The sequence below is a fragment of the Hylobates moloch genome, unplaced genomic scaffold (assembly GCF_009828535.3).
Source record: "Hylobates moloch isolate HMO894 unplaced genomic scaffold, HMol_V3 SCAFFOLD_10, whole genome shotgun sequence".
NCBI lineage: Eukaryota > Metazoa > Chordata > Mammalia > Primates > Hylobatidae > Hylobates > Hylobates moloch.
Genome location: NW_026652285.1, coordinates 15,697,439 through 15,720,643, shown reverse-complemented (window position 1 = coordinate 15,720,643; position 23,205 = coordinate 15,697,439). Strand labels below are relative to the sequence as shown.

Genomic DNA, 23,205 nt, shown 5'->3' with positions numbered 1-23,205 from the left:
AGATAATTATTATTATTTAATAAATAAAGTTTGCTTCATAGATTAGTTCTTGGGAAAATGGGGCCCAAGAAAGAGAATGTGATAATAACAAGAGGTATCCTTACTGGTGGAAAGGTTGAGAAGGGAGCCACTGACATTGTCACTTCTCTGCTGCTACTTTTAGTCCTATGGGTAAAAGCCAGAAGAATGAATGTTGAAATTTCAGGTATCTGATAGTAAGTAGAAAAGACATCTGGAAAAAGGCAGTGGAGTCCTCTTTCGAGTACTGGAATTTCATGTCCTCCTCAGGCAGGCTCACTCATGATTTTAGTGTTAATAATGTACATAGTTTTTAATACAGGTTCTGTTTTTCCCATCCTGCAAGGCAAAATGCAATGCAATGACCATTTACAATATTGCTGTGCTCTGTTAAAACTAGTTAATGTTCCTTGCCTGTGCTAATGTACAAGGCCACTGTATTTTATAAGGGTGAGGAAACTCTTTACTTATGACCTGTAATTCTCAAGGATTGTTATATGTCCTAGAATAAAGCTGATTCATAATTCTACTAGGTGGGGCAAAGGGATTACATTTTCAGTCTTTCTTGCCAACTCTTTCCAGCATTTAACTAAATTATGTAGGATCTTTTGAGAATTATAGAATTTTGAAGCTAACGTGTGCTTTAAGGATAAGGATCTCCTAATCTAACCTCCTCATTTCCCAAAGGCCCAAGAGAGTTTTTCCTGCCCAAGTTAACGGAGCCAACACTAGAACTCTGGTCTCCTGATTCCAAGTCCAATTTGATATGTATGTTTTCTGTTTCCTTTTCCATGTTAAACTATCCCAACCATCATTGCCTGAGATGTGTTTTTTGCTTTACCGTCTCATGGCTTCTACTTAATCGTCTAAACGTTCAGATTTTTTCATAATCCTATTTTATCCTTACAGCATTCTCCTAGGGTTTCCAGATTCTACTTTAAGAACTCTCGAGTGAGGAACATGATCGGGAGGCTTCCCCAAAAAACCCTGCTGGATCCTCTAAGAAGACAGAGAAATCTGTAACCCACAGTCTGTAGCGGTCTCTCTCTCATCCATTCCATACTGAAGTTTCCAAGGAAGCAAAGAGAGACTAACAGGAGGATTATGTCTGTTCTTTTTAGAAACAAGTCTGTTGAGATTTCATACATTCTGCTAATTTCTTCTTTTTGCTTCTGTGTCAAGAAGGCTTTTTACCACTTGTCTGACAGCAGATCTGTCTTGCACCGTGGCACATTTAGCTACTGCAAAATTAGATGAAAACAGTTTTGTTTTGTTTTTCTAAGACAGAGGAGGAGCACAGAAGAGACATCAAAGATGATTCTGGCCAAGGCTGCCTCCCCACAAGCTCCCCAGTTGTGTGGGAAAGAGAAGCATAAACTCTTATGGGGAAAAAATGAAGAAAGAATGGAGATGGGGAAAGTCAATGATAAATTATAAGAGAGCTGTGGTTTAAACGGGAGAGGTATGAGAAAAGTACAGGCTGACTCATAATTAGTACAGATAGTGTGACACAAATGACCATTTTCATTGCTCTTTGAACATTCATTGCCACACAGAGCTCATAAATTTTATGACCATGTCAACTACAATGAAATGAGAAAAATAAGAACATATGCTGAGTTTTTCATAATACTAAATTTATTCCATTTAAAGGAGCATCTTATATTTCAAGATTATAGTCTTCTTTCTTTCTTTAGTCCTAAAACATTTCTTTCATGAAATGACAGTGAAGGTAGACAATAATTGATTTTTTGTTTGTTTGTTTTTGAGACAGAGTCTTGCTCTGGCGCCCAGGCTGGAGTGCTGTGGTGCCATCTCAGCTCACTGCAACCTCTGCCTACCAGGTTCAAGCAATTCTCCTGCCTCAGCCTCCCAAGTAGCTGGGATTACGGGTGCACGCCACTACGCCCGGCTTTTTGTATTTTTAGTAGAGATAGTTTTCACTATGTTGGCCAGGATGATCTTGAATTCCTGGCCTGAAGTGATCTGCCTGCCTCAGCCTCCCAAAGTGCTGGGATTGTATGAGCCACTACAGCTGGCATAACTGGTATTTTTTATATGCTTCCTGCACCAATTTGTGAGACCCAAGTATCTCCTACCTAGAAAAAAACACACTAAACAGTAAATGATTACCAACCTATTTGGAACAAATCTCAATTAATTAACATAGACCTCAATGAGAAGCCTTAACGAAATCTTACTTTTCATTCTTAATAGCTCTTTCCATAAAAATGTTCCACAAGTGTATCAAATTAGTCCTAACAACTACTGTTAAGTGATTAATGAAACAGAAGTGACTGGAGTGAATTTAATAATAGCAATAAATACAGATGGGACTACATAAATTGTGGAGGTCCTGATGCAAAACTCTCTCTGTATTCGATGGCATCTCAGCTTTCTCATCTGAAATGAATGAAGAAATTAATGATAATGATGCTCATAGCAATAAGAAAAAAATTCAAAACAAAACCCATACTCTCTGACAACATGCCTTTGTTCTTATTACCCGCTACCCACTTCACATATGCTAGAAGCGCTAAACGAAACTGCAAAGAGAAGGCAGTATGAGGATGAATGTGGTTCCTGGCCTTGTTGTAAAGCAGTATGGAGCAGTGACTTCCTCCAGAGCATTTGTGTTGTGTGGCAATAAAATGCAGTTGCACAAACGTTGGACAAACTCACTTAAAGAGGGAGCAGGCTTAGGACTAAAGGTGTTCTCTATTCTAGGCAACTTTTCAACCTGTCTTCCTCTAAAGTGGAGGCAAATTTTCCTCCACCTTCTATTCTCCTTTGAACCCCTTCCCCTTCCAGCACCTCCCATCTCTGGAGTTTGTCTAGAGTGATGCATATCACGGCTATTCATCTGCTTATTTAAAAAGCACTGGTCCCGGCCTAGAGTACTTACAGAGCTGTTTCCCTGTGAGGGTCTTTATCCTTCATGCAGCGCTAAAAGCAAACATGGCAGTAAATTAGCCTGCTTTTTAAGGCCCATGGAGAAATATTTTGAATGCATTAAGATGGCTCGAGGACAGGTGAGTGGAAATACAGCCACCTCTGCACTGGCTCAGGTGTCGTTTTTGGGGCCACACTAGTAGTTTTTATTAAACGCAGAGAAGATGTAACTCTTAGTTAAGATGCTTCCAGTGTCTTAGATACTTGAGTGTTTACTTTTTTATAGAAAAAGAATGCGCTGAGTGCAGTGGCTCACGCCTGTAATCCCAGAACTTTGGGAGGCCAAGGCTGGTGGATCACTTGAGGTCAGGAGTTCAAGACCAGCCTGGCCAACATGGTGAAACCCCGTCTCTACTAAAAATGCAAAAAAATAGCCAGGCATGGTGCCGCGTGCCTGTAGTCCCAGTTACTCTGGAAACTGAGGCAGGAGAATGGCGTGAACCTGGGAGGTGGAGCTTGCAGTGAGCTGAGATCGTGCCACTGCACTCCAGCCGAGGTGACAGAGCAAGACTCCATCTCAAAAAAAAAAAAAAAAAAAAAAAAAAATGCTTTGTGGCTGGGCGTAGTGGCTCATGCCTGTAATCCTAGTGCTTTGGGAGGCTGAGACGGGCAGATCACTTGAGCTCAGGAGTTCGAGACCAGCCTGGGCAACACGGCAAAACCCTGTCTCTACAAAAAATACAAAAATTAGCCGGGCACGGTGGTGCGTGCCTGTGGTCCCAGCTATTAGGGAGGCTGAAGTAGGAGGATCACTTGAGCCCAGGAGGTTGAGGCTACAGTGAGCTGTGATCATGGCACTGCACTCCAGCCTGGGAGAGAGAGTAAAGCTCTATCTCAAAAAAATAAAAAAGAAAGAAAGAAAGAAAAGAAACCACAACAAAAGTATGCTTGGGATTGGAATAGGGGGTGGAGTGAATTGCTTCTTGAGAGACATGGCTGCCCTGTTACTCTGTGTTCCAAGGAGAATGCCCCTTGCTGAATGATGAACCCAGCCTAGGGCTTTCTGCCATATTTGCTCTCCTTTGGCACTGAATTAGCTGGCAGAGTCAAATGCATGGCATTAACCTAAGCATGCACGTATTCTGAATCATACCAACCAATGAGGATAACCACTTTATAATTCAAACACCAGTCCACTGCAGCCAGGGCATGTGGCTATAGTCCAGAGGTGAGCAGCCAGTGCCATCTTTTTCATGCAGCTCTCTGAATCTAGAGCAGATGTTCCTCCCTATATTTATTTAGTATACCACAGGTACCATAGCAACAATAAAAGGAAATTTAAAAGGAAGGAAAATCAACCCCCAATTGCCTACCCCTGGCAACACAGCTATTTTCAATTCAGGCTTTGCCCATGTGTACTTCTCTTCTTCGTAAATCTGTACTCATAATATACATATAATTTTTATTCCCTTGAGCAACTGTATTTTAGATCTCATGGCAGAAACATCAGATTCGACTTTGCCAAGAAGGGTTCCTAACTGAAGTCACTTATATTTCTAGCTTTCTGCCTTTATTCAGATGATGGCTTTTTACTTAAATAGCTCAGAATACTTAGATACCTTCATTATTTTCTTTCTTCTAGCAATCAGTCCGAAGCACAATGTCAGAAAGATCACAACACATGCAGCAATAATGGGCTCTACTGGTACACGCACAGTTTTATCTGTTGGAAATGCAAACACAGGGAATAAGAATGAACATTTATATACTTCCAATAAGTCCCAGCAATGGTGCCTTGAACTTTATGTATATCATCCCCTTAATTAAACCTTCTCAACAATCTCAAAAGGTAGGTATGATTGTCCTCATTTTACAGGTGAGGAACCAGGGGATTTGAGGGGTTAGAGTGCTTGTCCAAAGTCATAGAACTAGGCCGGGTGCAGTGGCTCATGCCTGGAATCCCAGCACTTTGGAAGGCTGAGGCGGGCAGATCACTTGAGGTCAGGAGTTCAAGACCAGCCTGGCCCACATGGTGAAACCCCATCTGTACAAAAAAAAATATATATATATATATATATAGCTGGGCATGGTGGCGAGTGCCTGTAGTCCCAGCTACTTGGGAGACTGAAGCAGGAGAATTGCTTGGTCCCGGGAGACAGAGATTGCAGTGAGCCAGGGTCACGCTACTGCACTCCAGTCTGGGTGGCAGAGCAAGACTCTCTCTGTCTCCAAAAAAAAAAAAAAAAAAAAAAAAAAATAGTCACAGAACTGGTAAATGGTAGAGGCAGGTTTTGAATCAATTCCTTTGTGGAATAATAATTTATTGTAATATGAGTAACTCCCCTAAAACAAGTAGACCATTTTGTGCTTCCTTCACCCACAGTTTTTGCCACACACAGAGCAGAAGTAGATTGAAGTCAATGGTTTTGCCTGGATTTTGAAAAGCCCAAAATATATTGGGAAGTATCCGGGGGTGGGTGAGGGAAGAGAGGGAGGAAGGCTTTGAGAGCAAGAAGAGAAAGGGTGGAGAGCTTTCTGGACTAAGAAGGAGAGAGAGGTCTGTGGGCCTCAAAAGCAGTGGGGAGCCTTGTACCTGTACTGCAATGGTGCCCCAAGCAGGTGACAAGACATTATAGAAGGTAGGTGGCTGCATAGTGTCTCAAGGGAAGTAGGACTCTAAGCATTAGCCTTCCCAACCTTGGCAAATGTTTCTGCATCTCTCTAAATGCCATGCAAAGACAGAGAGCCTACTTCTAACTTGGACTAGGAAGAGATCAGCAGCAACCATGACAGCTTGGAAGTGAAAGCCTACCCCTTTATTTTCTAAACGCCAGGTCAATTGAGAGGTATTTTTTTTTTTTTTTTTTTTGAGACAGAGTTTTGCTCCTGTTGCCCAGGCTGGAGTATGGTGGTGCAATCTCGGCTCACTGCAACCTCTGCCTCCCAGGTTCAAGTATTTCTCCTGCCTCAGCCTCCCAAGTAGCTGTGATTACAGGTGCGTGCTACCATGCCCAGATAATTTTTGTATTTTTAGTTGAGACAGGGTTTCACTGTGTTAGCCAGGATGGTCTCGATCTCCTGACCTTGTGATCCACCTGCCTTGGCCTCCCTAAGTGCTGGGATTACAGGTATGAGCCACCGCACCTGGCCAAGAGCTACTTTATTTATCAGTCACTGTAGGCATAGTGCCTGTGTTTGCAAGCTTTCTAAGAGCCTATGAAAATATTTGAGACCCAGAAAAAAATGATTGGCCCCAAGATATGAAAAGAAAGTAGCAAAATTAATCAAAATTAATCAATGTTTCAGCATCTGTAAAATGCAACCTGGCATCAACTCTAACCCAATTGTTAAATAATAATGTTTAAACCTCAAGAACCAAATGAGTAACTTATTTATAACAAAATTCAAAATCTATACAAGTTATAAAAATTCTTTCAAAAATTTTACAGCAGAAAGCACATATAATGTGCTTTGTTTTAATATCTTTGATATGATATGGAATGAAACTCTCAAAAGTAAACGTGAAAGCCAGGCTGGGTGGTATACCTGTAGTCCCGGCCACTTGGGAGGCTGAGGCAGGAGGATTGCTTAAGCCCAGGAGTTCAGGGCTATAGCACCCTATGATTGCACCTATGAATAGCCACTGCTCTCTACCCTGGGCAACATAGTGAAGCCCCTTTTTTTTTTTTTTTTTGGCAGAATCTTGCTCTGCCACCCAGGCTGGAGTGCTGTGGCTTGATCTCAGCTCACTGCAACCTCTGTCTCCTGGGTTCAAGCGATTCTCCTGCCTCAGCCTCCCAAGTAGCTGGTACTACAGGTGTACACCACCATGCCCAGATAATTTTTGTATTTTAGGTAGAGACAGTGTTTCGCCATGTCAGCCAGTCTGGTCTCGAACTCCTGACATCAAGTGATCTGCCTGCCTTGGCCTCATAAAGTGCTGGGATTATAGGTGTGAGCCACCATGCCTAGCCAACCCTACTTTTTTTATTTTTAGAGATGGAGCCTGGGTATGTTGCCCAGGCTGGTCTTGAACTCCTGACCTCAAGCAATTCTCCTACCTGGGCCTCCCAAAGTGTTGCAATTACAGGCGTCAGCCACGGCATCTGGCAGGACCCCATTTCTTAAAAAAAAGTAAAGTAAAAGTGCTTCAAGTCAACAAAGGTTTTAAAGTGACTTTGTCTGAGCCCCATTCTGATGCCACCCAACGAGGGAAAGGAGCTTCAGTCATGGCTTAAGTAACATTTTAGGCATTTAAAGGGAATTGAGCATGTGCTATTTATCGCACAATTGAGTTTATGAATTGAGGTGCACTCAACAAATATTTACTGAGTGACTAATGTGTGTTCAGCTCTGTAAAAAATAGGACAGGTGTAGAAGGCTCCTCTGCCTTCATGGAGCTCATCTTCTAGTGGGGGAGACAGACATTAAACAAACAGATACTACAGATTAAGTATTAGAAAGGAAACAGGGTCATGAGTTAGCAAGTGAAGGGCAAAAGCCAGGGAAGAGGGGAAGAAGTGACTTTAGGTAAATTTAATTTCAAAGCCCAATCCCTATATACCTTAAGATTATGAAATAGGGTTTATCTCCCCTGTCCCCATAACTGTGTAACACACTAACCAATTATTATTATTATTATTAGTATTATTGGAGACAGGGTCTCACTCTGTCACTCAGACTGGAGTGCAGTGGCATGATCATGGCTCACTGCAGCCTCGACCTCTAGGGCTGAGATCCTCCTACTTCAGCCTCCTGAGTAGTCGAGACTACCAGTGCGTGCAACCACACCCAGTTAATTTTTCGATTTGTTGTAGAGCCAGGGTTCCAATACATTGCCTAGACTGTTTTGGAACTCCTGGGCTCAAGCAACCCTCCCACTTGGCCTCCCAAAGTCCTGGGATTACAAGCATGAACCATCCCACCCAGCCTGTAATTACCTTTTTGCCATTTCCTGCTCTGGATGATTTTGGGAAATACATGGATTACATTTTTGCCCCCTCTTAGCTGTTTCTAAAGATTATTCTCACGAAGGTATGGGTCACATCACCCCATGGAGAAACTTTGCTCAGTGAGCCTTTTTCTTTTAAGCCCTGGTTCTGTGCTAGCCAGCTCTGGGACACACCAAAGGCCCCTCAACTTACCGGGGAGGCCCTCTATTTGCAAGATTCAAAACAAAGGGGAAGTAAAGGTGGGACAATAAGAAAAAGAAATCAGAATTCAGTCACAGGTTGGAATATTTTTACCAAGCTAGGTAAAATGAAGCCCCATGTGACAGCTCTTACTCTATTTTTCGTTTTTATTTATTTATTTTTTGAGACAGAGTTTCACTCTTGTTGCCCAGGCTAGAGTGTAGTGGTGCGATCTCGGCTCAGTGCAACCTCTGCCTTCTGGTTTCAAGCAATTCTCCTGCCTCAGCCTCCCAGGTAGCTGGGATTACAGGTGCCTACTGTCACGCCCGGGTAATTTTTTTTGTATTTTTAGTAGAGACAGGTTTCACCATGTTGGTCAGACTAGTCTCAAACCACTGACTTCGTGATCCACCCGCCTCGGCCTCCCAAAGTGCTGGGATTATAGGTGTGAGCCACTGCGCCTGGCCGACAGCTCTTATTCTATACACAAACTGAAGTAAACTACCTTACCCATTGGCTTACTTTGGATTCCAAATTTCTGTTGAAAGTGACTTTGGTCTGGGCATGGTGGCTCATGCCTGTAACCCCAGCACTTTGGGAAGCTGAGGTGGCAAATTGCTTGAGCCCAGGAATTCAAGACCAGCCTGATCCACATGGCAAGACTTCATCTCTACAAAAACAATTTCTTTAATTAGCTGGTTGTGATGGCACGCACCTGTTCCAGCTATTCAGGAGGCTGAGGTGGGAAGATGACTGGAACCTGGGGGGATAAGGCTGCAGTGGACTATGATTACACTACTGCACTCCAGCCTGGGTGGCAGAGCGAGACCCTGTCTCCGAAAAAATCAAAGAAAAAGAAAGAAAAAAAGAGACTTTGGCAAGGGTAATTACATAACTGCGCCTCTCCCCTGATCCTGTTTTATGGTCTCATTTGTAACCAGACCTGATATTTCCCTCCTATATTCATCATGGTTAAATAATCCCAACACATGGGCTAAATCTTGTGCTCAAGAAAAGATCTGTGATGTCATTTGTAGCTTTGCATGGCCTCATTTAGGTACTTCCTCACTGAGCCGTGAAGCCAGGAGAGGACTCATGAAAATCTTGGCATTTAGCCCGAGCCCCAGCAGCAGAGAATTTATGCCACCAGCCGTGGGAAGTAGCTAAGCAAGAAGAAATAAGAAAAACAAGTTGGTTTGGAAGAGCCCCACCCAAAACAAGTTTCTGCCCACCTGAAAGCCAATTTGCTAAGCTAGCATCCTGATTGCCACACAAGCTGTATTTTTTTTTAATGTGACACAGAACAATTACGATTTCTTCTTAACCAGGAGGGATATAATTCCCTGGCCTCCAAGTGTGGTATTCATAGTCAGGATGGCAGGGCATGAGGCCCACCCTTCCAAGCTTTTGTGGTCTTGGGGCAGGTAAATAGCCACAAAGCTTTTTTCACTGCTTCTATCTCATGGGTACTCAGGATATTTGTGGGTTTGGTTTTTAAAACAAGTAGCCCCTGAGCAATTGTTAGTGCTCTGCAGGACGAATTACTGATCATTCCAGGAATCACAGTGATGGGCATTCAACCACCAGTAACTCTTCTTCCCCACTAGCCACTCTTTTCATATCCCATAACCCTTCCCCCCAAGGGGAAGGAAATAAGATGTCCTATGGTTACATCACCACAGCACTTCTGGCAGGGATTCCGTTGGCTTCCTAGGGACTGACAAGACTGGCAATGAGTGAGCACAGGGAGGCAAATGACAAAGTGAATAATGTTCTAACAAGATATTGGAGTCTCAGCTTGTTGGGCTGCTCCTGGTGTGCTAGCATGAGAGCAGACCATGTGTGAATGAGCATTTTTGGCATCTGCTACCCCAGGTATTTTGCTTTTCTCTTTTTGTATGAGCAAGAAATATGAGGAGGGAAAACCCCACAGAGCGTCATTTGTTCTGTCATTGTGGAGGTGATAACCCTGGGTAGACGAGGCATGAATCCAAGAGAAAGGGCTTTTTTTCCCCTTATTTTTTCCTACTCTCTCTGCTGATTACCCTACAGGTTAGAATTTGAGTTAGGAGTGATTGTAGAGATCCATTTTCTTATCTAGTCCTAATTTCTCTTCTCTGTGTGTTTTTTACTTCTCTTTTGTTAGTTATGAACCTGTGAACTCAAAAGTCCAGTTGCTACACACCTTGTTGCCCAGAAGAATTCATGGAAATACTCTTCCCTAAAAGCCAGGCAGAATTGTTTCCTATATTTGGTTCTAAGAAAGGATTCTTGCTCAAAAAACAGTGTCCTGTATGGAATGGGCATGATTTCCCTAAAAGGATGGACTAGAATTCTTAGTGGAAAAATCCTTAGATGGGGATGATTATCCAGAGAAAATCCTGGCCACTAATCATAGCTGTTATTGTCATTTATTGTCACCAAAAATATTCACTGAGCATCTGGTGTGAGTTTTGCACTGTGCTGGGTATTACTTAAAAAGAGTGTTACCTTTAACAATCAGGTGAAAGTCCAAGCTCTCCGTTTTCAGAGATGACTTTGCAATACAACTGTAGGTTCCGTTGTCAGATTTCTCGACTTTGGTGATTGACAGCTGAAAAGACTCACTTGTCTGTTGGATTTGGTGATGGCTTTTCTCTAGATCCAGGAGACTACTGTTTTTGTACCACATCATTTGAGCCTGGGGGTTGGCTTGCACATTGCAAACCAACTTCACGTTACTGCCTTCCTCAACTGTTTGGAAGTCGTTTCCACTTAGGAGAGGAGGAACTGCAAGACTCAAGCATTTAGATTTAATTAGCAGATAAGCAATAGTTCACTGTCAGAGTTCAAAGTCTTCCTTCAGTCTATCTCATGTGGTCATTTATTCATTTGACAAAAATTTATTAAATACGTATGGTGTGTCAAGCACTGGGGTAACAAGGGCAAATAACACTTCCAGTTCCAAATCTCATAGAACTTTTAATGTGATGAAGAAGACAAACCATGAAACAATATATGATTATGAGCATGATATATATAGTAATGATCTATGACAAGCAGACGATTTGTAACACTACCCAAGAGTATAAGCCTTGAGTCTTTCTTCTCTGAGAATTAATAAACCAACCTGTGCTGGTGTTGCACAAAACAGTACAAAATTAAGAAGGCATACATTGCAATTAGACCTAATTCCATCTACACCATTTACTGTGACTTTGAGACAGTTAACTAACTGCTAAGGCCTCTGTTTCTCATGCAAAAAAAAATTGGGATAATCATACATCTCCTGAGATGCTGTAAAGATTAAACAAAATAATCCCTGTAAAGAATTTGCCACAGTGCTAGCCATTATTATTATTACGGTGGTGGTGGTTTTGAGGGTTACTCCCACCGTCTGTTTTTGCATTTTATCAAACCATTGCCTTGGTAACATATTCACCAATGCATCTTTGCGTTTTCTCAGTGGTGCTCTAGAAATAATGTCCTCCTCCCAGAAGGTGTTCTTTTTTTTTTTTTTTGAGACGGAGTCTCGCTCTGTCGCCCAGGCTGGAGTGCAGTGGCGCGATCTCGGCTCACTGCAAGCTCCGCCTCCCGGGTTCATGCCATTCTCCTGCCTCAGCCTCTCCGAGTAGCTGGGACTACAGGCGCCCGCCACCACGCCCGGCTAATTTTTTGTATTTTTTTTTAGTAGAGACGGGGTTTCACCGTAGTCTCGATCTCCTGACCTCGTGATCCGCCCGCCTCCGCCTCCCAAAGTGCTGGGATTACAAGCGTGAGCCACCGCGCCCGGCCAGAAGGTGTTCTAAGCATGAGAACTCTGGCATCTGTGGAAGGCAAGTGAGTCCCTCTCATCCCTCTGTGTGAGCAACTCCTTTTTCCCTCTACAATAAGGGCAGTTGTAGACCCATAGACAGTCAAACACGTATATCACTGTGCATATTCTGGCAGAAGTGCAGAATAGTAATGAAATGGTTGGAGAGTGGGAACTAGGAAAAAGAGACGGAGAAGGAGGAAAAGAGAGCTTGTATAATCTGCACACTGAATAATTAGACCTTGAGTAGGCTGTGCTATTAATAACTCTCTCAGAAGAATGACATTTTGTTGCTCTTTGGAATGAGCTTGAATTCTGTATCATATCCAACAAGGATGTTATATGGTATTCAGATATGCAGGAAGCTGCTGGAATAGAGAACATAATTGCCAAATAGAACAATTCCATTTGTGGACAGATTCTGTTAGTGATTTCTTTTTTATTTAAATATTTGAAATTAATTTAAGCATATCAGTATATGTGAATATCCCCTCTGTAAAAATTAGAACATTTCAGATAAAGCTAAGATCCAAGCTGGTCACTTCCTGATCCCCAGAGATATCCACTACTATGAGTTTGGTGTAAATCCTTCCCTATATTTCTTTTTTCTTAAATAGTTTTCTATACATATAGTGTACCCATAGGAAATATATCATATTATTTTAGGGACATGGGAAGGATTTACATAAAATACTTCCTTTCTCTCAATAACTTGCATGTTTTTGAGATATGTTCATATTGAACCACAGAGATCTAGCTTATTGCTTTTAGAATGCTGTAGTATTATAATGTATGACTTTATTCATTTGATGTAATTAAGTTTTGATGGGCTTTAGGTTGTTTTCATTTTAAAATGTTAAACAATGCTACAATAAACATCCTTGTACATATCTCTTTATGCTCATGTGCATGTATTTCTCCAAGGTTAACATCTAGAAGGAGAAATGCTGTGTCATAGGATATGCACACTTTAAATTTTGGTAAGTATTTTGAAAGAGGTGTTCTCAATTTAAACTTTCAGCAACGATGTATGAGAGGACCTGTTTCTCCACATTCTCCCCCAAACAGTGTATTTTCAAGCTTCCATTTAGTTCTGGATTCTGCTATTTATAACAATAATGGTCCTGCCTTTGAAGGGTACATAATATCCTTGTCACTTTTTTTTTTTTTTTTTTTTTGAGACGGAGTCTCGCTGTCGCCCAGGCTGGAGTGCAGTGGCAGGATCTTGGCTCACTGCAGGCTCCGCCCCCCGGGGTTCATGCCATTCTCCTGCCTCAGCCTCCCGAGTAGCTGGGACTACAGGCGCCTGCCACCACGCCCGGCTAATTTCTTTGTATTTTTAGTAGAGACGGGGTTTCACTGTGTTAGCCAGGATGGTCTCGATCTCCTGACCTCATGATCCGCCCGCCTCGGCCTCCCAAAGTTCTGGGATTACAGGCGTGAGCCACCGTGCCCGGCCCCTTGTCACGTTTTATGAGCTCATTTTGATTTATTGGTTAATGACTTTGTGTCAGTACTGTCATTATGGATTACTGAGCAATTAACTATACACACACACACGCACACACACACACACACTTAGCAACAATGATATTTAGGAGATTGTTATAAAGAGAATTTAAAAAGTGGATTGAGGCTGGAAAACTGAAAACAATTTCTTTGTCATCAAATCACATTGTTGGCATTTCTGCCATGTCTCCCTTAAGAGGGTTCCATCAGCCTGGACAACATAGCAAAACCCCATCTCTACAAAAAATATAAAAATCAGCTCAGCGTGGTGGTGTGCGCCTGTAGTCCCAGCGACTTGGGAGGCTGAGGCAGGCGGATCACTTGAGCCTGGGAGGCAGAGGTTACAGTGAGCTGAGATTGTGCCACTGCACTGCGGTGTAGGTGACAGAGTGAGACCTTGTCTCAAAAAAAAAAAAAAAAGTTTCATGGAATAAGCACTTAAGCACTAGGTTAGAAGCTTGGGAATTAGTGTTTTGTTCTCAGCTGCAGCTATGATTTGAGCCCCTAGTCCCGGCCTTAGTTTCCTTAGCTGTCTTTTTCTTTTCTTTTTTTCTTTTTATCTTTTTTTTTGGGACGGGGTCTCACTCTGCTGCCCAGGTTGAAATGCAGTGGTGCAATCACAGCTTGCTGAAGCCTCAACCTTCTGGGCTCAGGAGATCCTCTAGCCTCAGCCTCCCAAGAAGCTGGGGCTACTGATGTGTGCCACCATGCCCAGCTAATTAAAAACACACCTTTTTTTTTTTTTTTTGGTAGAAATAGGGTCTCACTATGTTATGTTTGTAGAGATAGGGTCTTTCTACCAAATCATACTGCTTCTTTATACCTCACCCATTGCCATACCATCCACACCATTCTCATGCAGAACCAGCTTTTCACCCAACGACCCATGTGATCATCTACATTGTTTCACTTGACAGTCCCCTAAGCCTATACAGTTCCACCAATGGGTTACCAATACCTGGAACCCAGTCATTGAAGAGCTTCACCTTTTTTGATTTTAAGGTGATGTTTAAAGATTCCCTAATGAAAATCTTTTTTTTTTTTTTTGAGATGGGGTCTCACACTGTTGCCCAGGCTAGAGTGCAGTGGTGGCATCTCAGCTCATTGCAACCTCCGCTTCTTGGGTTCAAGCAATTCTCCTGAGTAGCTGAGATTACAGGTGCCTGCCACCGCACCTGGCCAATTTTTGTATTTTTAGTAGAGGCCAGGTTTCGCCATGTTGGTCAGGCTGGTCTCGAACCCCTGATCTTAACTGATCCATTTGCCTCTGCCTCCCAAAGTGTTGGGATTACACGCGTGAGCCACTGTGCCAGGCCATGAAAATCTGTCTAAGCAGAACACAAAAGCTAGGCACTACAAAGGAAAAGACTTGTAGCTTTAAATATATAAACATTTAAAATTTCAGTATGGCAAAAAAGAACTATAAAAATTTTCAAAAACAAATAGGAGAAATACTTACAATTCAAAATGACAAAGGACTAATTTCCTTAATCTACAAAGCCCTTTTACAGATTAATGAGAAAAAGGCATAAAACCCAACGGAAAAAAATGAGTTGAGTATACAAGCAGGCATTTCATGGAAACAAACAAAAAAAAGACCAATATGTTTACACGAAGGTGAACACCTTCATTCTTAATTTAAAAAATGAAAATACGCTGGGCGCAGTGGCTCACACCTGTAATCCCAGCAGTTTGAGAGGCTGAGGTAGGTGGATCACTTGAGGTTAGGAGATCGAGACCAGCCTGGCCAACATGGTGAACCCCCCCGTCTCTACTAAAAATACAAAAATTAAAAATTAGCCGGCGTGGTAGTGGGTGCTTGTAGTCCCAGCTACTCAGGAGGCTGAGGCAGGAGAATCGCTTGAACCCGGGAGGCGGAGGTTGCAGTGAGCCGAGATTGCACCACTGCACTGCACTCCAGCCTGGGCAACAAAGTGAGACTCTGTCTCAAAAAAAAAAAAAAAAGAAAAGAAAAGAAAAGAAAAGAAAAAGAAAAAAGAAAAGAAAAGAAAAAAGAAAAAAAGAAAATAAAAAGAAAAGAAAATTTCAGAGGAGGCTGGCAAATTCTCAGAGTTTGGTGATACTCAGTGCTCATGAGGGTGAGGGGAAATAGGTACTCTCATGCTTTGTGGCGGGAGCATAAATTGGGCAATTCGGCAATACCAAGACCTAGATTTCAACTACCACTTCCTGTGTTACAGACATTACAGACCCACCAGCTATTTCTTTTCCCCTCACTCACAAGTAACATTCAGCACCACCGAAATGGACACGGACTGATCCCTCCCCAGCCTGCAGGTAAAGCTGATTCCGTTGTCATTTTCACTGACGGAAGAGACACAGACAGAGCTGGAATTGATTTTGTTTCCAGATTTCAAATCCACTCTCCCCTCGTCTCGGTACCACAGCAGTTCTTCCTCTCTGGTATGATTTTGAACAGCACATGTCAGAGATGCTTGGGAGCCAGGTGTAGTATCCAGTATATAGTTTTCAGTTTTACCGTTCACAGTTAAAACAGAACCTGGGAGTACAGGGAGAAACTGTTTAGATATACAGAGTAAACAACCTAAATGCTCATGAACAGGGGATTGGTTAAATAAGTTATGTTACATCAGTAGAACAAAATAAACTCTCAACAATTAAAAATAGTCATATTGATCTATATGATTTTATCATGAAAAATATTCATAATGTACTGTTAACTGAAAAAGAAAAAGATTAAAATGTGGTCATCAAATTTTGGTGCACGTTGGAATCACCAAGGGATCTTTTAAAAAGTACTGATGTAGCTGGGTGCGGTGGCTCACGCCTATAATCCCAGCACTTTGGGAGGTAGAGGCGGGAGGATCGCTTGAGCTCAGGAGTTCAAGACCAGCCTGGGTAACATAGTGAGACTCCATCTCTACAAAAAAACAAACAAACAAACAAACAAACAAACAAACATTAGCCAGGCGTGGTGGTGTGCACCCATACTTTTAGCTACTTGGGAGGATAAGGGGGGAGAATCGCTTGAGGCCAGGAGGTGGAGGTTGCAGTGAGCCAAGATCGCACCATTGCACTCCAGTCTGGGTGACAGAGCAAGACTTTGCCTCCAGGAAAAAGTAGTGATACCTGGTTCTCATCCCCAGACATCTGACTAGTTGACATGAGTGCAATCTGGGCATTGTGTTGTGTAAAGCACCCCACCCCCCACCCCCGGGTGATTCTAATATGCAGTGAAGTGTGAGAAGCACCAGGTTAGAAACCAATACATACAGAATGATCACATACATATGTGTGTATGTGTGTATAAATGGAAGTCTTTTTTCATGGAAAAAAGACAGGAAAAAACCCATATATATTGAATACACACACACGCATGCATATATGTATATACATATACACATACCATATTTAATTTGTTTACTTGAAGGGATTGAAAGTGGGAAAACAAGGGAATGAAATGGAAATATATTTAAGGTATAAACTTTAGGCAAAAAGGCAGAATATAAGTTAAAGCTCTAATAATTACTACAAATGTATCAAAATTGCACATGCAGACGAGTAAGAACTGATTTGAAAACATTTTCTGCTTAAATGATAGGATTATGGACAAACTGGGTCTTGCATCTATAATGTTTTAATATTGTTTTGGCAGTGAAGAAAAATAAAAAGATGTTTAAGTAGTTGAGGTTTGTGTGGTAGACCAGTCTTCGTGGGTTGGGTGATCAGGATACATAGCAGGTTTTGTTTTTTGTTTTGTTTTTTTTTTTTTTTTTTCAGCTCTGACTTTTAGAAATTTATTCATTGCATAGTAATACACTTGAATTTCGGTTTTTATTTTTCTGGTTCAGAAGCAAGCAACAAAAGCTAAAAAAGAAATTTATCTGTCATAAACCTGTACCCCAGATAACATTTGTTAATATGTTCTGTAAACACATTAACCTTCCTTTTAAAAAACTTAAGCTGTCCAGGCATGGTGGCTCATGCCTGTAATCCCACACTTTGGGAGACTGAGGCAGACGGATCACCTGAGGTCAAAAGTTTGAGACCAGCCTGGCCAACATAGTGAAACCCTGTCTCTACTAAAAATACAAAAAAATTAGCCAGGCGTGGTGGCAGGCTCCTGTAATCCCAGCTACTCGGGAGGCTGAGGCAGGAGAATCACTTGAACCTGGGAGATGAAGGTTGCAGTGAGCCGAGATCATGCCACTGCACTCCAGCCTGGGCAACAAAGTGAGACTCCTCAAAAAAAACAAAAAACTTAAGCTACTTGTAAAGATAATGGTATTGTTGTCTAGTATTTTATAAAAATATGGAATATTGAGTGGTTGTCATCTCTGGATGAAAGTATTTGGGGGGATTTGTACTTTTCTTTATTTTTTTATAGATTGCCTAATTTATTTTACAATGACTATGCATTACTTTTAAAATCAGAAAAGACTGGTAGGGGAGCAAATGCTGGAAAGATTTTAATGTGAAATGGTATGTTCAGATAAACAGAAGATTATTTGGGGTAACATTAGTAATAAAATGCATTAAAATGTAGGAGGATTCTGGTGGTGGCTCTGGAGAGAATAGAATACTTCACCTTGTCTTGTAATAATAAAACCCTAAAAACAATATTTTTCCATTTGATTTTTTTTTTTTTTTTTGAGACGGAGTCTCTCCCTGTCGCCCAGGCTGGAGTACAGTGGCGTAACCTCGGCTCACTCACTGCAAGCTCCGCCTCCTGGGTTCACACCATTCTCCTGCCTCAGCCTCCCTAGTAGCTGGGACTACAGGTGCCCGCCAGCACACCAGGCTAATTTTTTGTATTTTTAGTAGAGATGGGATTTCACCATGTTAGCCAGGATGGTCTCGATCTCCTAACCTGGTGATCTGCCTGCCTCGGCCTCCCAAAGTGCTGGGATTACAGGCGCGAGCCACCCGCCCGGCCTCCATTTGATTTTTTATTGTTAGCTGACCTCTGTACTGTGAACCATGCTAACTGTGTAGTCATTCCAATTCGGAATTTAAGGATATATCCAATGCCCATTGATAATTTTTCTTAATCGGAAATTTTTCTTTATCTAAAAATAGGCCAAAAAGAACTTTAACTTACTTGTCATCTCACGTGGCAGAAATAAAATTACTAAGAGAAGAAATCTTCCCATTTGCATTATGACACTGCTCTTCCATGCCATCTTTAATGAGTTAAAGTCAGATCTACTAAGGGAAAAATAGTGCAGTTGATTTCGTACTTTGGTCTACAATGAGTTTGTGAACGTTCCTTCTGTCTATTATGCATTTAAAATGAAGTCCCAGATGAATCATCCCAGCTATAACGGTACTACTTCTAGCTTTTAATTAAACAACGCTGTATGACTAAGTTCAAAGTACATTTAGTAGTAAGGAATTTTTTTTTAAAGCAACATAAAGAAAACCACAAGGAAATACGCTATTTCAGATAGAGCAGCGTTAGGGTGCCCTGGTTAAGATAAAACCAGTCTTCCCCAGAGAAACTGATAGAATTTCATTTTAACAGAATGAAACTTGTGTCATTCTCAGACAGTCCCTACTGAACAAAGTAATTCTTGTTCTGAAAGTTTTTCTTGGGTCGTTTTTGTAAAGATGTTCTCTGATAATAGAGAGTTTTTGAGACTACTCCAAATCCCATAGATTCAAATGGTGTGTACTTAGAAAAGACTCGATTGAAACACGGCCTCTAGTTTACACCATGTTAATCTTGGCTTTCTCCCACTATTCTCTTTCTCTCTTCCCCTTGACCCGTATAGACTAAAAATAATAAATAATAAAGGTGTCCCTTCTCCCTTCTTGCTTTTGCTTCAACTCTCCCTCTCCCTAAGATATTCTCCACTTCCATCTGGGAAAAAAACATATATTCATTACTTCCTTTCAAGAGTACTATTATAAATATAGTGAACCACATATGGAAAACTTTCTGTGCAATAGGGACTGTGCTAAACAATTTACATACATCATTTCAGTCACAATTAAGCCTCCTAACAAACCTCTTGAGGTCGTTTCTGTAGATTTAAAGAGATTATGTAATTTGCCCGAGATCCCACAGACAGTAAATGTCAAGGTCAGGATTTGAACCCAGGACTCCCAAGACCATGTTCTTAACCACCCTACTACCCAATCTACTACCTAGATTAATATTCTTTTCCTTTAAAAGCTGCTGTTAGGCTGGTGCAGTGGCTCATGCCTGTAATCCCAGCACTTTAGGAGCTGAGGCAGGTGGATTACCTGAGGTCAGGAGTTTGAGACTAGCCTGACCAACATAGTGAAACCCCATCTCTACTAAAAATACAAAAAAAAAAAAAAAAAAAATTAGCCAGGCATGGTGGCGGGCACCTGTAATCCCAGCTACTTGGGAGGCTGAGGCAGGAGAATTGCTTGAACCTGGGAGGTGGAGGTTGCAGTGAGCCAAGATTACGCCACTGCACTCCAGCCTGGGCGACAGAGTGAGACTCGGTCTCAAAAAATAAAAATAAAAAATAAAAAAATAAAAAGAAGCTGCTGTTAATCTTTTCCAGTCCCTGGCCACTGGGAGTTCTCTCCCCTTAACACCAGTATTAACTTACAAGAGCTGAAATATACTTATACCTACTCCACTCCTCCCCTGTCCCAGGCGTGTCCCGACAGGAGTAAGTTTCATTCATGCCAGGCTCACCCTTTCTGGCAGACAAGCCTGCATCAATCTTTTCGTAAGATGCAATTACTACTAATATTGATTCTTTTGTAATTTTAAATATTTGCCAAAAAGATTTCTATCACAGTGTTGTAATAGTGATGATTGCAGAATGTGGTCAATAGTAGAGTTTTCTCAAGCACTCTCCACTACAAGTACTCAATAAAAACTGAGAGTGCAGGCTTCTCGCCAGACCTCACCCCACTCTATTAAAGGGGCGAATCTGTGTCTTCTCTTTCCCTCCACTCCACGGAGAAAGCAACTTTTCAAAATGTATTTCCCTCACTTGGCTTGTTTTTAATCTGTATGACTCTCTGCTTTCTATATAACACAGTCTTACCACTTACCTCTTGAGCTCTGAGAAGCTGACTTCCTTGGCCAACTCTTCCTCTGCCTGAAAACCCTGAATGCTTTCCCTGTTACAATCCTTTATAATACTTGAATTTGAACACTTTATGACAGCAGGGTCAAATAAATAAGATAACTTGGGTTCAAAGTCTGTTTCTCTTTATGGAGTCTTAGAGAAGGTAGTAATTGGGAAAGACATCTTCTTAAGATCTAAGTTTCTATGTGTACCTAGGTTACTAGGTGGGGCCGGATATTACTAACAGGGATGATTTGTTCCAAGAAAGCTTGAACTTGTGCAAAAATCTACAGCGCATCTCACTGAATATTGTCATATTTAAGTAAGATGGCTGCGTTTTGATCATCTAGCCTGGGGATTGTGAAGGGACAAGTCCAAGGAGGAGTTTGACTTTCACAGAGGTCAAAACATTGGAAGATTCTACACAACTTAAATAATGCTGGAAAAGTCTTAGTTACCGCTAGTAACCCAAGGCCGGTGCATAAGCTGTACCAAGCCAGGCATGGCAGGGAGCCGTTTTTTTGTTGTTTGTTTTGTTTTTTGAGGCAGGGTTTCACTCTGTCACCCAGGCTGGAATGCAATGGCACGATTGTGGCTGACTGAACGTCTGCCTCCCAGCCTCCCAAGGAGCTAGGACTACCGGCGTGAGTCACCATGCCCAGCTAAACTTTGTTAATATATATATTTTTGGTAGAGATGAAATTTTGCCATGTTTCCTAGGCTGGTCTCAAACTCCCGGCCTTAAGCAATCTGCCCACCTTGGCCTAGGGAACAGTTTTATCCTCTTGAGGCTCTCACCTGATTGGGGGATCCTTGCATTACACTACCTTTATGGTATTGTTAACAATGCAAATTTTATCTACCAAGTATTATTGTTCCCATTTACACAAAAATATAACAGAAGAATATTTATAGTTATCCACACATTTTAACACACTGCTGAAGCACACCAGCAATCTGCCTCTTACTAGCTATGTAACTTTGAAAAGTTATTTAGCCTCCATGAGCCTCAGGGTCTTCATCAATACAATGGAAATAGTAATAGCACCCTCCCTATGGAGTCACTGTGAGGATTAAATGAAATGAAGCATGTGAAGCTGCCGCACAGTAAGCTCTTGGTAAACAGTAGCTCTTATTACTATTATTATTAATATAGGCTGAGCAGGGCATCCTAAATCAACACAACCTCACTATAGCATTGTTCAAGCAAAAATCAGAGCTAAGAGCAGCTCCTGTTGGCTGCGTTGCAAGCACCACCTAAGCAGGTTTTGAGTTTGCATCTCCAGGGATCCAAGATCGTCATTTTTAAACGAATTTAGCAATGGAGTGATGTCTTGGTTCTTGGTGCCTCCAAAGCAGACCCTGAGACAGAGCTTTGAGTGCAAATAGTTTATTTAAAGGTGATCTCGGCCGGGCACAGTGAGTGGCTCACTCCCTTAATCCCAGCACTTTGGGAGGCCGAGGTGGGTGGATCATTTGAGGTCAGGAGTTCGAGACCAGCCTGGCCAACGTGATGAAACCCCCGTCTCTACTAAAAATAGAAAAATTAGCCAGGCATGGTGGCGGGTGCCTGTAATCCCAGCTACTCGGGAGGCTGGGGTGGAAGAATCCCTTGAGGCTGGGAGGTGGAGATTGCGTTGAGCCGAGATCGGACCACTGCACTCCAATCTGGGCGAGAGAGTGAGACCCTTTCTCAAAAAAAAAAAAAAAAAAAAGTGATCTCAGGAAGCATAGTAAGGAAGTAAGATAGGGAAGGGAGGAAACTAGTAAAGAATGTGTTAAAAGTTACTACCGTGAGCAACTGTACCCCTGGAGCCTTGGACAAGGTTGTATTCTGTGCAGCACACCTCAGAATCAACTACTGATAGGGAAGGAAGCAACTTCTCTCCATCTCCGGCTGAGGGGCACTCTCAGGGTGTTGACTCTCCGGCACTGTCGGCCTGCCCTGTGAGGGCAAAGTGTACTCTCTCAAGCTGGCCAAGATGTCCAGGAAAACCTGCTCAGGAAGTCACTGGCTATACGGGAACTCTTTGCAGGTAACTTCTAGGTAAGCCAAGGGGATGTGAGCAGAGCACCACCAGCAACTTCTACAACTGGATATTGGGTGATAATTAGGAAATAATTATTAATTATTATTAGTTGTGATAATGGTATTGCAGTTATGTAGAGAATGTTCTAATTCTCAAGGGATGCCTGCTGAAATATTTGTGGGTCAAGTGTCATGATAATTGCAACCACCTTCCAAATGATTCAGCAAGAAAAATAAACACATAAACACAAAGCAAATATAGCAAATGTTAACATTTATTCAATCTAAATAGGGGTCTATAGATCTTCATTGTACTATTGTTTCAACTCTTCTGTATGACATTTTTGTCACCAGAATGTTGGGGAAATGTATTCAGCAGATATTTATTGAGAATCTACAATGTGCTAAGTATTCTAAGTATTGAGGATGCCAGTTGCAGCCAAGCCAATATGGTGGCTTTGTCACGAATTAGGGAAAAGATGGCTTCTCTAGTCACTCTACTGCCATCTGTGGAAAATTGTTATAACAACTCTACAAAGCTTTGATGTCTATAAGATGAATGGTGCTTCCAGCTCTCCATAACATTAAGTGGTGATACATAGATGAATCAAACAAGCTCTGGGCTTTTGAAGGTCTTACATTGTAGAGTAGAACGTTAATGATGATCAGGAGCCAGGCAGAGTGGCCTCAGGTGCTGAGCAGGGATTCCAGATAAGAAAAATGGTATAATGGCCCCCCTGCTGGAGAGTCAAAGAAGTCATATGACTTGTGCAAGGTCATATAAATCCCTGG

General features: G+C 41.9%; 1 protein-coding gene across 1 annotated transcript; it reads right to left on the bottom strand.

The window, feature by feature from the left end:
* Positions 1-2,078: 2,078 nt before the first annotated feature.
* On the bottom strand, positions 2,079-20,425 carry TMIGD1 (transmembrane and immunoglobulin domain containing 1). The gene is made up of 7 exons (XM_032162590.2): positions 20,368-20,425; positions 18,428-18,534; positions 15,587-15,865; positions 10,533-10,811; positions 4,530-4,633; positions 2,924-2,964; positions 2,079-2,421 (listed from the first exon to the last, which is right to left on the bottom strand). The coding sequence occupies exons 2-7, from the start codon at positions 18,507-18,509 to the stop codon at positions 2,418-2,420; spliced, it is 789 nt and encodes a 262-aa protein (XP_032018481.1). The 5' UTR covers positions 18,510-18,534; positions 20,368-20,425; the 3' UTR covers positions 2,079-2,417.
* Between the last annotated feature and the right edge of the window lie 2,780 nt (positions 20,426-23,205).